Source organism: Sylvia atricapilla, chromosome 7, assembly GCF_009819655.1.
Source record: "Sylvia atricapilla isolate bSylAtr1 chromosome 7, bSylAtr1.pri, whole genome shotgun sequence".
Classification (NCBI taxonomy): Eukaryota; Metazoa; Chordata; class Aves; order Passeriformes; family Sylviidae; genus Sylvia; species Sylvia atricapilla.
The window spans coordinates 16,045,546-16,057,875 of record NC_089146.1 but is presented as its reverse complement, the minus strand read 5'-3'; the positions used below and the strand labels follow the sequence as shown (position 1 = coordinate 16,057,875).

Sequence of the window (12,330 nt, the reverse complement as noted above, 5' to 3'; positions counted from 1 at the left end):
GAGGAATGAGGTGCATGGCATTGGGAGCTTCTGAAACAAAGTACCCGCAGTGCTTTTATGATACTGATATTTTGTGTCATCAGACAATCTGGAATACCTGGAAACACAGATTTGTTTGTGAGTTGACTTTACAGATTTTTATATAGTAAAGTTTCAAAGAATTTTTTTCAATTAACATTGCATCTTTTTAATCCTGGAGTTTATTTGGAATATAACATCCCCATATACTATACGTGGAGGAATCTGGCCCTACATGTAGTGCCCTAGTCTTTGCTTGTTACGTGTAAACTTTTGACAACTAAAGAAAAATCCTAATGCTTTTTTCATTTGCCATATTCCTGTTTGTATACATTAATTTACATTATAAAAAGTACATAAATTATTTTAGATGTATTGACATTCATTATTGCAGTATAACATTTTATATGCAAATGAGATACATATAATTTCTGGGAAATTTAAAGTAGCAGAAACAGTATATTCAAGAACAACTCAAAGTGGTCCTTTACAAAGAGGATTGAGAACTTTTTATGACACATATTTTAATGGTTATATGTTGCCTATTTTGATATTAGACATTCTCATTCCTGTTCTTGCATTAGACTTTTTCTCAATTGGAATATTTAGAAAAATATTTATTTTATTATCAGAATTTATTCTGATATATTTTCATGTTCTCTTTAAAATAATTTATGTGCATAGAAGTTTTATATTCATTTATATTACAATATTTGTGAAACTTGATAGTGCCACCTACTGCTGAAAAGCAAACTTTTAAAAAACTTGCTAGTTTGGGTACCTTCAGATTAAAGGGCAATGTAAGAAAATATCTGTTGAAATAACAACTTTCAAACCTCTGAAGAATGTTGGAGACAAGTCCTGACTTGTCCAAGTCACTGAATTTCTGACCTTTCAACCAGTGACTCTTTTGACTGAAACTGTAATGAGAAGTGACTCTGAGGATCTGGGTTTTGCCTTTTTTTGATGTTACATTTTTAATAAATAATTTTATTTTAGAATCAGTCCCTGTGATATCCCTAGAAAAACACTGATAGAAGGAATCAGTGAAGCAACATTTATTTTTCATTTAGTGGTGGGAAGACATCCTCTGTTTTACAGAAATCTCTGCATGAAATGTAAACCAAACAGCCTGGAATTAGTGTCACATGTGACACAAGTTCTGTTCCCTTCTTACATCACAGGGTCATGAGATGGACCACAGCTCCCTGCTTGCTAATTGGTATAATATGGCATGTTTTCACCCACCATGGCTGGAATTCATCTTCCCTAACCCCTGCCATCTAGAAGGTAGATGAGGTTAACATACAATCTGAAGTACAGTACTGGTTCTTTCATGTCTTCATGGAGATGACCCTGTCTCTAGGACTAGTGAAATAGTTACCATGTGTCTACAACCTTTGCCCACATCCCAGACATTAAGTATTGGTTATGATTTAAGTCCTGGGAACCATAGAAGTACAGGAAGTGGTAAAACTTTATACATGAATATGAGTAAGTAGAATATACACCCTTAATCTTCCTGAGGAAAGTTCAGCTTTAGATTTGACTCAGAGGAATCAGGAGCAGTTGATCTTCTGCTGGTACTTGTCTCATCCTGTAGGATAATCTGGCATTGATATGATTTGAATGGATAATTGTCAGAGTTTCTGTCTTGTTACAGCTTGATGACTTAGCTTTAGAAATCAACTTCCTTTCAAGTTGAAAAATTCTTGAGAACAATGTATTAAAACAGATAAAAGATAACACAGGAATGTTTTGGCTATTGCTGAGCAGTGCTTACAGTATCAGGGTCTTCTCTCTTTCTCGGGCTGCCCCAACAGGGAGCTGACTGGGGGTGTACAAGGAGCTGGGAGGGGACACAGCTGAGACAGCTGACCCCAGCTGACCACAGGGATATTCCAGACCATATGACGTTGTGCTCAGCATATAAAACTGTGAGAAGAAGGAAGGAAAGAGTGATGTGTGGACTGGGGGTGTTTCTCCTCCCAAGTCACTAGTACCTGTAGTGAAGCCCTGTTTTCCTGGAGAGGGCTGAATGCCTGCCTGCTGATAGGACGTGAATAAATTCCTTGTTTTGCTTTGTGTGTGTGACTTTTGCTTTCCCTAATAAGCGGTCTTTATCTCAGCCCACAAATTTTCCCACTTTTACCCTTCTAATTATCTCCCCCATTGCGCTGGGGTAAGTGAGCATGTGACTGTGTGGGGCTGAGTTGCCCACTGGGGTTAAACCATGACAGTCCTGTTTTGGTGACCAACTTGGGGCTCAAATGCTTTGAAGTAATGACAGGTTTGGTCCGAGTTTGCTAGACTGAATTTATAGCTTTTAGTGCTATTTAGCTATCAGTTGGCAGGCTGTACTTGCCATGGGTCTTGCTTATCCTGCTGCACATTAGCCTAGAGCTTGTTAGTGGCTTCTTTTCACTCTGGCTGTTTGCTGTAGGGCTTATCATCCCACCCAGCTGTGCCTGGGAGCACTTTGATAACAGCCATGGCGATGTGCCCGGGCTGGCCCACGGCCTGGGTGTCACTGCAGGGCCAGACAGGCTGCAGCTCCAGTGTCAGCTTGAATTGAAGGGACCTGACCTGTGGGTAAGTCCCTGCAGCAGCAGGACAACCTGAAGCATCTGTGGTAGTGGATAAGAGTGCGTTGGAGCAGAGGCATCTGTGGCCATGGATATGTCTATAGCACAGTAGGTACACCCCTGGAGAGACTGTGGCCCTGGGATAAGGCTGTGCTGGAGGAGGTGCACCTCAGAGTGATTGTGGCTGTGTGTAAGGCCACATCAGCTCTACCCTGGAGACACTGTGGCCCATGAGTAGGTCCACATCTAAGGGACTGGAGTCTCTGGATAAGTCCACACTGGAGCAGAGGCAAGGATAGGAGTCCAAAGGGACCAGAGAAGGAGACTGAAATGGATACACCTTTAAATTGTTGTAAACTATGATCTGAGCTGCGTGTTATGGGATTAGTGTAGCAGGAACCACTGCCAGTGGAGAACAAGCCTTGCAAGAAGTAGAGCATGTGCAGCAGTGACCCAACCTGAGGTGGCTTTGGTGCCCCATAACTTCACACAACACAGCAGCTCTCTGGTCCTGAGTGACCACCAGAACAGATGGAGCCTAACATCCTGGACTAAATTAATTCAATGAATATTTCACAGGTGTTTTATGAACATTTTACAGGGAAAGATAGATATCTGTGAAGATATCAAAGGATGGGAAAGAGGAAGGTGACTAATGAAGATCTATTGGATAGTATGGGATGTGAGCAGCATGTAAATAGTAGGGAATAAGGTGTGGAGATTGTACTGGCTATGACTGGGATAGAGTTAATTTTCTTTGTAGTAACTTATATGGTGCTATGCTTTGGATTTGTGATGAAAAGAGTGTTGATAAAACATTAATGTTTGTGCTTCTCATGTGACACAGGGAACACCTGCACTGTGACCAAGGAGGAAGGATGAGCACTCTCACCCTTGGATAGGTATTTTCCTCATATGCAAAGTGTGCAAGTTACAAGTTAATGAATTGCACATTATGAATTAGAGAACTTGTGAGTTAGAAACCTCATGACTGACATGATGAATTAGTGAATTTGTGAGCTAGACTAGTTTGTACAAAGGGGACTGAGCCCTTCTTCATCATGTTTGCTTTCTTTCCTAATGATCTTATAAAATAAACTTTAATTTGCAAAGTACATCATCCTGTCAAATTGAGAGATCCAAACAGACCATGACAGATTGAGTAGTCTGTGGCCCTTCTCCCTATTGCCTGTCCAAATATTTTAAAACAGAGGCAAACCGGCAGTGACTGGGGATCCTCCTCTGAAAGGAGTTGGGGAAATCCTTCATAACACTTAAGTTCAATGTACCTCATCTACCCCACATTTTGTTTTCCTTGAAGGGCTTCGCCAAAGGCCTCTGGTGGCTGCTTTTTTTTTCTTCTAGGGAAGTTATAGTTCACCCTGGTTTTCCCTCTTGTTTCACTCACTATGGTCTATGGACTTTTAGTGTTAATGTGTGCCAGCCTAAATAATTAAAAGCAATGCACACTGTATCCCAGAAAACTAGAAAGGTTGAAAACACGCTTCTTCTGTCACAGAGAAATATGCAAACTCAAATCATAGTCAGCAGGAAAATGAATAAGCTATTTGGTGATACCATGTGCAACAAAACAGCATCATAAAAATGAAATTATTTAAAGTAGCATTCAAATCACGTAGTCATCATTGATTTAGTTTCCAATTATACAGAGGTAATTGTATTAACAAACTGCCTTATTCAGTTTGGTGGGAAAACAATTGAAAGTTTTAATGTCCTGGCATCTGCAAATAATAAATTATATGATCTGTGCACCCACTCCAACTAGAATCCTAATGCTTGTTTTACCTAGGGCATACTACAATATCAATATGACTGAAATGGAAGATACTTCTATGACTTTCTGGAGCCAAGACAGTTCTGGAATGAATCTAGAATAGAATAGCTGTTCTAGAAATAAATACTGAAATATGATAAAATAGATAAAGGAACTTATTCCAGAATTAATGACCCTGTATATATTACTATTTACAATACAGGTTCAGTTGTGTGAACAGAAACACTTGCAGCCTGTTTTGCATTGAATATAGTGGGAAGAGTTTTAAAATACTTAGTTTTGTGACTTCTGGTGCTGATGAAGCCAGACTGACTCTAAATAAACATTTTACAAAGACTCTAAAAGCATCATGGGCTTTAGAGGCAGCCCCCCATATTTGATATGCTGTGGAACCCCCTCCCATCCTCCAGGTGTTGGAATACAGTTATGCCACAGGTGAGCTGACCCAGCTCCTACTTGCCTTTCTTTCCCTTTAAATTCTGAAGCGTTCCCAGGAGCCTAGATTTTTTCTGAACTGAACACTATAATTGTTCATAGATTTTTTTTGTTGCCCCTTCCACACCCCCAAAAATCCAGAAAGTATAAAAGTGAGAATAATGCAGAGATCCCCTTATCTTTCATTTTCTGATGCAAGAGGTAATACAAGCACTGGTTGTATTCTGTTCTATCTGTTCTGTCTTCTATTCTGTTCTATTCTGTATTCTGTTCTATCTTGTATTCTGTTAATATCTGTTCTATCAAAGTATTTTAGTGTATTAAATGTATACGAATAGAACTCTTAACAGAAACTGTCTTTAATCTATGGTTTGTTCATAATGTCTTCTAGGGAATCCCTTCCTTATCTTCTAACTCTTCATTCTGTGTGTCCTCTGTAAAAAAAGTGTTTGCTAAACAGGGGAGACCCTAAGTTATTTACTGTTCTGATTTTCAGAGAGAATGGGACAATAGAATGGCTGCCCTACCACCCTTTATTTTTTCTTCCCCCCCTTTTTTTTTTTTCCCTCCTGATTGTCACATGACATGGGAATAGAAAACATTGTTTACTCCCTCTGCTTCTTGTCACACCCCACATATTCTGCTAATGCAGCAGGCAGTTTGTCATTACCGAGTTTAAAATCTAAACAATCTGCTGTCTCTATTCACACTGTTCTGCAGGAGCTGCTCTCGGAGCAGCTGCACAAGTGCTGGCCCAGGGTAAAAAAGACTGTATTTGAATAGGAAGCAATATTAAGGAATCAGTGGGGTCCTTAGCACTGGACTGGACCATGTCTCTCATTTTTATCTAAATGCCTGTTAGAAACATGGGAGGTTTGTCTCCGAGAGTGAGTTTCTGAGAAAACAAACCCTAAGCTTGATTCTCAGAATATGTAAATGCAGCCCTCGTTTTTATGCACTCTGGGGATCTGCTACCAGAGTAATTTTGTGGCTGCTCAGCAGCAGCAGCTAACAAAGCAGTGTCAGTATCTCTGGCAGCCCATGACCTGCTAACCCCTTTTTTTCTACTTTCTATTTCTAAGTAGCTTGTTCCAGAAGAAATTATCCACTATGAGTTCTCCTTAATCACCCTTAAAGGTTTGGACAAGTTAAACGTATGCACATATTTCCAAATAAGCTTGGCCTCCAGCCAATGATTTTCTGGCTTTTTTCAAAATGCTTTCTCATTTATCTTTTTTCTTTTTGACAGTGTTTGGGATAAAACAGAATATTTTTGACCTAAATGAAAAAGAAAATTGCTTAACCTGATGATGTTACAGTTCTTCATGTGGAGTCTAAAATGACATTGCTCTTTTGCTTTGCTATATCCTGTGCAAACTCACATCTAGTTGCCAAGGAAGAAGGACATCTTCCCATCATTTTCTTTTCCAGTTCAAACTTTTCAAGCTATTTATTCTACTGAAAGATTACTTGGATTATTTGTGCACTATTTATCTATTTGCCTTATTCTAGATCAAAACTACTATTTTTGAGCACATCATTTCTTTACACTTCATCTATAATTCTTCATTGGTATTTTCAGATTTTTGAGATCTACAGTTGTAAATGTCAGCAGTGTTCTGAAGTTTACTTCATCATCCTGTTGAAAATACTAAAAAAAAAAAATCAGTCCTCACCCCCATATCTCTCACAGCCCAAACATCTCCTCACAGTTCAGTGTATCCTATGTCTTCGCAGCTCTGTATTGAGGTCCCCAGTATATCCTGGGGTTTCCAGCATAAGGCAAACCACGTTTAAGAGGGAGAAGCCAATGTGGGAGCTGGAGCAGCAGTTTGGTAGCTGGCAGAATGAGGCAGATGGGCTGTAAGCAGCCTGAGAGCAACCCAGGGAAACGGCCTGCTGCTGGCAGGGTGTCAGCAGCAGCAGCAGGGCACAAGGAGGCAGGAGACACGACAGAACTGCAGATGTGACTGGCAGAAGACTGGTGTCAAATGGTCCCAACACGACCCACCCCAAACGATCATAATCCTCATTTCTGATTCAGCTGCAAGGCTGATAAGGCTGCCACTGTTGAGAGCTAATTGTGCTCAAAGGAGTTGCCCTGTTTGTTCCTAGAAAGCCACAGAGCAGTGGGGCTGCGTTACACGAGGGCAGGTGGGGAGCCTGCAATGCAGCAGCAGCACTGAGCTGAGCAGTCAGGCCCGCACTCAGGGCACGGCTGGAATTCATTTTTTGACTTAAATCCTTACAAAATATGATTTGAAGTCCTTTTAAAGGATCTACTACGTTGCATCTGCTGCCTTCTCTTCAGCCATTCCTTTTATAAATCTATCTGAACAGAGTTTACATTCAAGTTTACACAGTAAAAATTTTTAAATAAGACCATAATATTTTTAGACTGTGGCCCTAGAACTTTCCAGATGTTGAGCAATCAATGTCCAATATTTCTAGTAATACTCACCAGGGGCAGAAATTATGCTTAGGAGAGACTGATGCCAAGTGCCACTCCTTTCCCTTGAGAAAATTGGTGAGATGTTTTGTCAATAGATGTTTCTCAGCTTTCCACATCTATTGTGATAACTTATGTTATAATTGCAATAAGTGGATTGTGTGCTCCAGGAACTACAACAGAATGCAGCTACTATCCCAATGCAGCAAACATAAAGGATTGCCTTTATTTATTTATAGTTTCTTAATCAATGTATTAAGAATCTGATTTTCCATCAATCTCTCTGCAAGGTCACGAAGGCTGCTTTTCTGAGCATGTAGTGTGTGTTATGTTAGCTAACAGACTGTTTTTAAGTGCAACAAGAGCTGGAGGTGTGTTGCTTGATGGAAACAAGTCCACTGAACGTGTATGTTTTGCTTAGGTGAGCTGATAATACCAAGCGAAAAAAGTAGGCCTGGAGTAGCCCCCATGGTATAATTTGAGATAATTAGGACCTTTGCAAGTCTTATTAGGTTACTAATAGGTTTGTCTTATTTTGCAAACAACAAAAATAAGAACTTTTTGGAATGAGATTTTGCTGCAGTTCACACATGTAACTTTTTCTCAGCTAATATAGACAGTAAGTTGACTGTATTAGTTGGCTAGCTTTGATAAACTTAATTGCTGGGACTCTGCCTGATTTCCTTGCAAAATGTGAAGCTGTTTTCAAGGAGATTTGGTGAGAAAACAGCATAGTGAATTTCGCTAACTTCAGCTGGCTTGTAATGGAAAGGCCTGCAATTACCCTCAGGCATTAGCTTGATTACATGAAGAATAAAAAATACAAAATAAATCACATGCTTTAATTCTAAATTACATTATTTGATGTAATAAGAACTTCCATACCAGATAAAATCTAAATTAGTTGTCTGCCAATAGTAATTCCCAGATGTCTCTGAGGAAATTGCCCTATTCTTCAACCTTCTTTCCTCCCTCTGCAAGTATAATTGATAATTATGTAACAGCCTGACTGTAGGGGAAGTTATTTTCTAACCTCAGGCTGGTGGCTGATTTATGCCCTGAACTGTGAACATTTATATCCATTATGAATTTTTATCAGGTCCAATCTAATTCCCCGCACAAATGTATGAATATGTATGTATAACCTTTTACTGAATCCTGCTAAGCACTTGGCCTCCATTCCATTTGCCAGCATGTTTCACAGGCGTATTATTTTTGACTTTCAATATAATGCCTTTTATTGTCATTATGACCATCAATATTTGCTTGGTGAATGTATCAGTGGTAGTGATAACCCCCAATATCCTTTTCCCCAGTAACTGCCTGCTCTGAACAGCTCTGAAGCCTTGGCTGGATCCTGTGTGCCTGTGCTGGAGCAGAAGGTAACAATCTCCAACATTTCCTGCTCCACCTCCCTTAGTCCAGACCTCATTTTTTACATTATGGGTTGACCACAGAAGAAGGATGATGCTTGCAGTAAATGAAAAGGTTAAAGTGTCTTTAGGACTACAATCACTCTGCTGCACCATGACTTCCTGGATTTGCAGGGGTCATTACATCTTAATGTCAAGAGAAGAGTTTATTTTGGGGAGAAAAGGTTGTTTTGGACTGTGGGAAAGACATTGGTTTTGATTTGTGTTGGATCAGGTCAAAGAGGTGCTTTTGTAAAATACTGGGGAGGGAGGACTTAATCTTGGGGGGGTATTACAGCTGCACAGGAAAAGGGTAGATTATGTTTGATTTGGTGGAAATTGGTTATATGTGGTAAAAGAAGGTTGGATTAGGAATGATTCTGAATAGAAAATTAAGAACTGCATTACCTAAAGATGGAATTTCACTGAATGTCTACATGGGCTGACTACCACCATGATAAGAATAGTTGGGTTTTGACTAGAGGCAAAAGAAGATGAAAGACTGTAGGGAAGATCATGTAGAAGCAGCAAGAAAAAACAGTGTTTTCATTTTTTCTCTCAGTCCTGAGACATTATTGGTGGAACCTGAAATGTAAAGAAGACAATGAGACCAACTTCAATGGTCCATGCGTGAAAAAATACAGGTTTGTGAATCTTCATCACACACTCTCAGTGAGGAACAATTATCAAGCTGGAAAAGTAAATTTATGAAGAACAGGGATATATGCAAAGCCAAAAGAGACATGTGGGTTGGTTACAGCAGACAGTTGGCAGTAACTCCATACAGTGATCACAGTCAGTATTAAGCATCTGTGGACTTAACCACAAAGCTTCAATTTTGGTGTAAATCCTTTAGCTTGGGAGCGAGTGCTGAGGTCTCTTGTTGGTTCACTTAATCGTATGATGAACAGCTCCAAGTTTTTATTTGGATTAAAATTTCCCTGAAACTCAAGTAATTTAGATCTGAGGTTTTGGCTCTAGTCCCTTCCCAGCTTGTATTCAATATAAATTACGCTCCTAGAACCATGACATGTTCAATTTATCCTCCATTTTAGATGGTTGAAAAGTGCATGCATAATTCTGTGTGTGCCACACTTTCTGTAATCTACTGTGACGAATAGAGCAAATGACCGAAATTGCTAGGTAATACACTTTATTTTAGTCATGAACCCACACCCAGCCATAGTTAAAGCTTTTGAATTATTTGATTTGAATCAATGCCAAATTCAATCTTATGCAAACACAGAAAGAGAGAGGGAAAAGAAGTCCTGGTATTAACCCAGTGATTAATGCGTGGGAACACAAGGCCGTAACAAGCAGCAATTGGCCAATTGTAAAAAAAGGAGTGGACCACCATGAAAAAAAATCTGACAACTTTTCATTGGAGCTGCTGTGATTGAGGGGTTGGGAACACAGTGATACTTTTACACATAGGTAATGACCACAAAAAAGGTAGACTCAGGGATCAGGATTCCCCAGATTCCATCTTCTGTCAAAAACACTGGTCAAGCTCAGTACACCCATCTCCACTCACACTGGGAGGATTTCCATGGTGCAGTACAACAGAGGATAACAAACATTCCCATTCTGGAGAGAAGAACAGAAAGTAGTTATATCACACCTGTCTGAGAGAAATATATATTTTTTCATTATCTAATTCCCAATAACTATGTCAAATTAAGAGCTGATCCAGAAATAATGAACCTTAGTGTTGAGTTTGGATCTCCTGGGTCAATCTGACTTGCCCATTACAGCCACAAGTTTAGGTACAGGGAGGCAAAGTCACCTGAACATTCCCCAGGATGGAGGACTGCCTAGAATTTTGTCAGCATTAGACATCCCACAGGGATAATGACTTCCAGGATTATTTTATACTCTGAAATATTACAATTTTTCTAAGTAAAATTTAGAAAAGTAAATAGTAAAAAGACTTTTTTTTTTTTTAACTTTTTACTATGTAGCAAGGCCATGTTTGCATAACCAAATGATAAGAAATGCAACCAAATCAACTTTTTAGCTACACCTACTAATTCCAGTACTCAACTGAACCCAACCAAAGACATTTCTGGGTAGCGGCCTTGAAAGCTTGTTACTGCAGCTTTCTTTACCCACTGGTGCCCAGAGCGGCTCTGAATGAACTTCCTCTGAAGCTGCACATGGAAAGGTCCAACTCCTTGTAGCTCTTTAAGCAATTTTCTCCTCAGCTGGAGACCTAGCCCCTAATTTGATGCCTCTCAGTGGAAATTTTTTTCCTCTTAATTGTCATGCCAAACAATTGTCCGCTTTGTTAGTTTTTTCACAGAAAGGCACCTGTTCAATTTTAGATACTGTTCAGCCTGTTCCACTTCAGTGCTCTGCACTACTCCTCCGAGAGCCCTGGGCTCTCCACATATTTCAGGCTGCCAGCTCTCTTATGTGCTTTTCCCCAGCAGCCAATTTTGCTTGGAAGCTCTTACGACTGAGCCAGCTTCCATTCCTTCATAAAGGGATACCCTCTTGTTATTGCAACTGAGGAGTTTCATAAGAGGCTTTTAATGTCTCCAGAGTGTTGTTGTGTACCATAAAATCTTGAATTAAGCTTTACCTAACACTTGTTCATGCAATACTCATTTGTTGGCAAATTGCATTTGTTTCTGCTGCTGACAAATACTTTTAGGTTTATTTCTAATACCACAATTACATGATCAGATTAATATAAGCTTAAATAAAACGTTATATGCTTAGTTTGAGTAACAGGAGCATTTTCAAGCCTGAATCACAAGTATGTACACTGCCATCTTGTGTCCTAAAGTTCTAGATAATATAAAAAGGCACAATATACCTAGAGCTTTTCACAAAATAAGAGTTAGCTATATGAGTGGAATCTGCAAGGTTATCAAAACCTTGGGTGGGTTTACTGTAATTTCCTTCTCCTTCTTGTAAAATGTAAAATAGTCATTAAAATAGCAAGTGTGACTGATAACTCTAAGTCCAGCTGTTCTAAGGATCTATTCCTTTTATTTTGTGATTTGTGGGTAACCCAATAAAAAAATAAAAAAGTGCTACAGAGAAAATTTTGCTACAGCCAAGGCATTCTCTTTTCCAGCAATAAGGCCCAATATTGCCTCCAAGGTATGGCTCTGTTGCAAGGCTCCACTCTGAGCTGGTGTGGAGTTCCCAGAGCAGTTCTATGCCAAATGCTTCTCTTCTGCCAAAAGGGAGTATGATAGAAAAGAGTGAAGACTTATATTTTTAGCTGGAATCTCTCCCTTTGGAGCAACAGTGGTCTGAACATAACTGGATCATCACTGAGTCTGCTCCAGTGCTCACCAGAGGACTAGGCACTTGGTTCCAAGAGGACCTAAAGTGACATGTACTTAGAAAACGAAGGAAGTGAATCTAACATTTCTGCCCCTCAGTGTTTATTCAAAACTGGGTTAAAAACACAAAACAAATGACATTTTGGTGGATGAAATAAGCACTGCATGCTCTTTCTCTAAAAATGACTGTTCCTTCATAACATGCTAATCAAAGAAGCCTTTTTGTATGTTCATACTTCCAATTGCTTTCACTGTATATAACACTATTTACCTCTGCCTTTTTGTTATGTTTTTATTAATTTTAGCTTTTTTTCTTTTGTTGTTTGTTATTGCAAAT

At 39.4% G+C, this 12,330-nt stretch overlaps 1 protein-coding gene across 2 annotated transcripts in view; it reads left to right on the top strand.

Annotated features, from left to right (window-relative positions):
* Positions 1-2,427: 2,427 nt before the first annotated feature.
* AGPS (alkylglycerone phosphate synthase) overlaps positions 2,428-12,330 on the top strand; it is a 70,053-nt gene continuing 60,150 nt past the window's right edge. Inside the window, exon 1 of one of the 2 annotated variants that reach the window (XM_066322739.1) lies at positions 2,428-2,610. Coding sequence is in view for 1 of the 2 variants with exons in the window: in XM_066322738.1 (XP_066178835.1) it covers positions 2,692-2,711 (20 nt within the window). In the remaining variant the exon portion in view is untranslated. Of the gene's footprint in view, positions 2,611-2,676; positions 2,712-12,330 lie in introns of those variants that run through there. The other variant, XM_066322738.1, reaches the window with a different exon arrangement.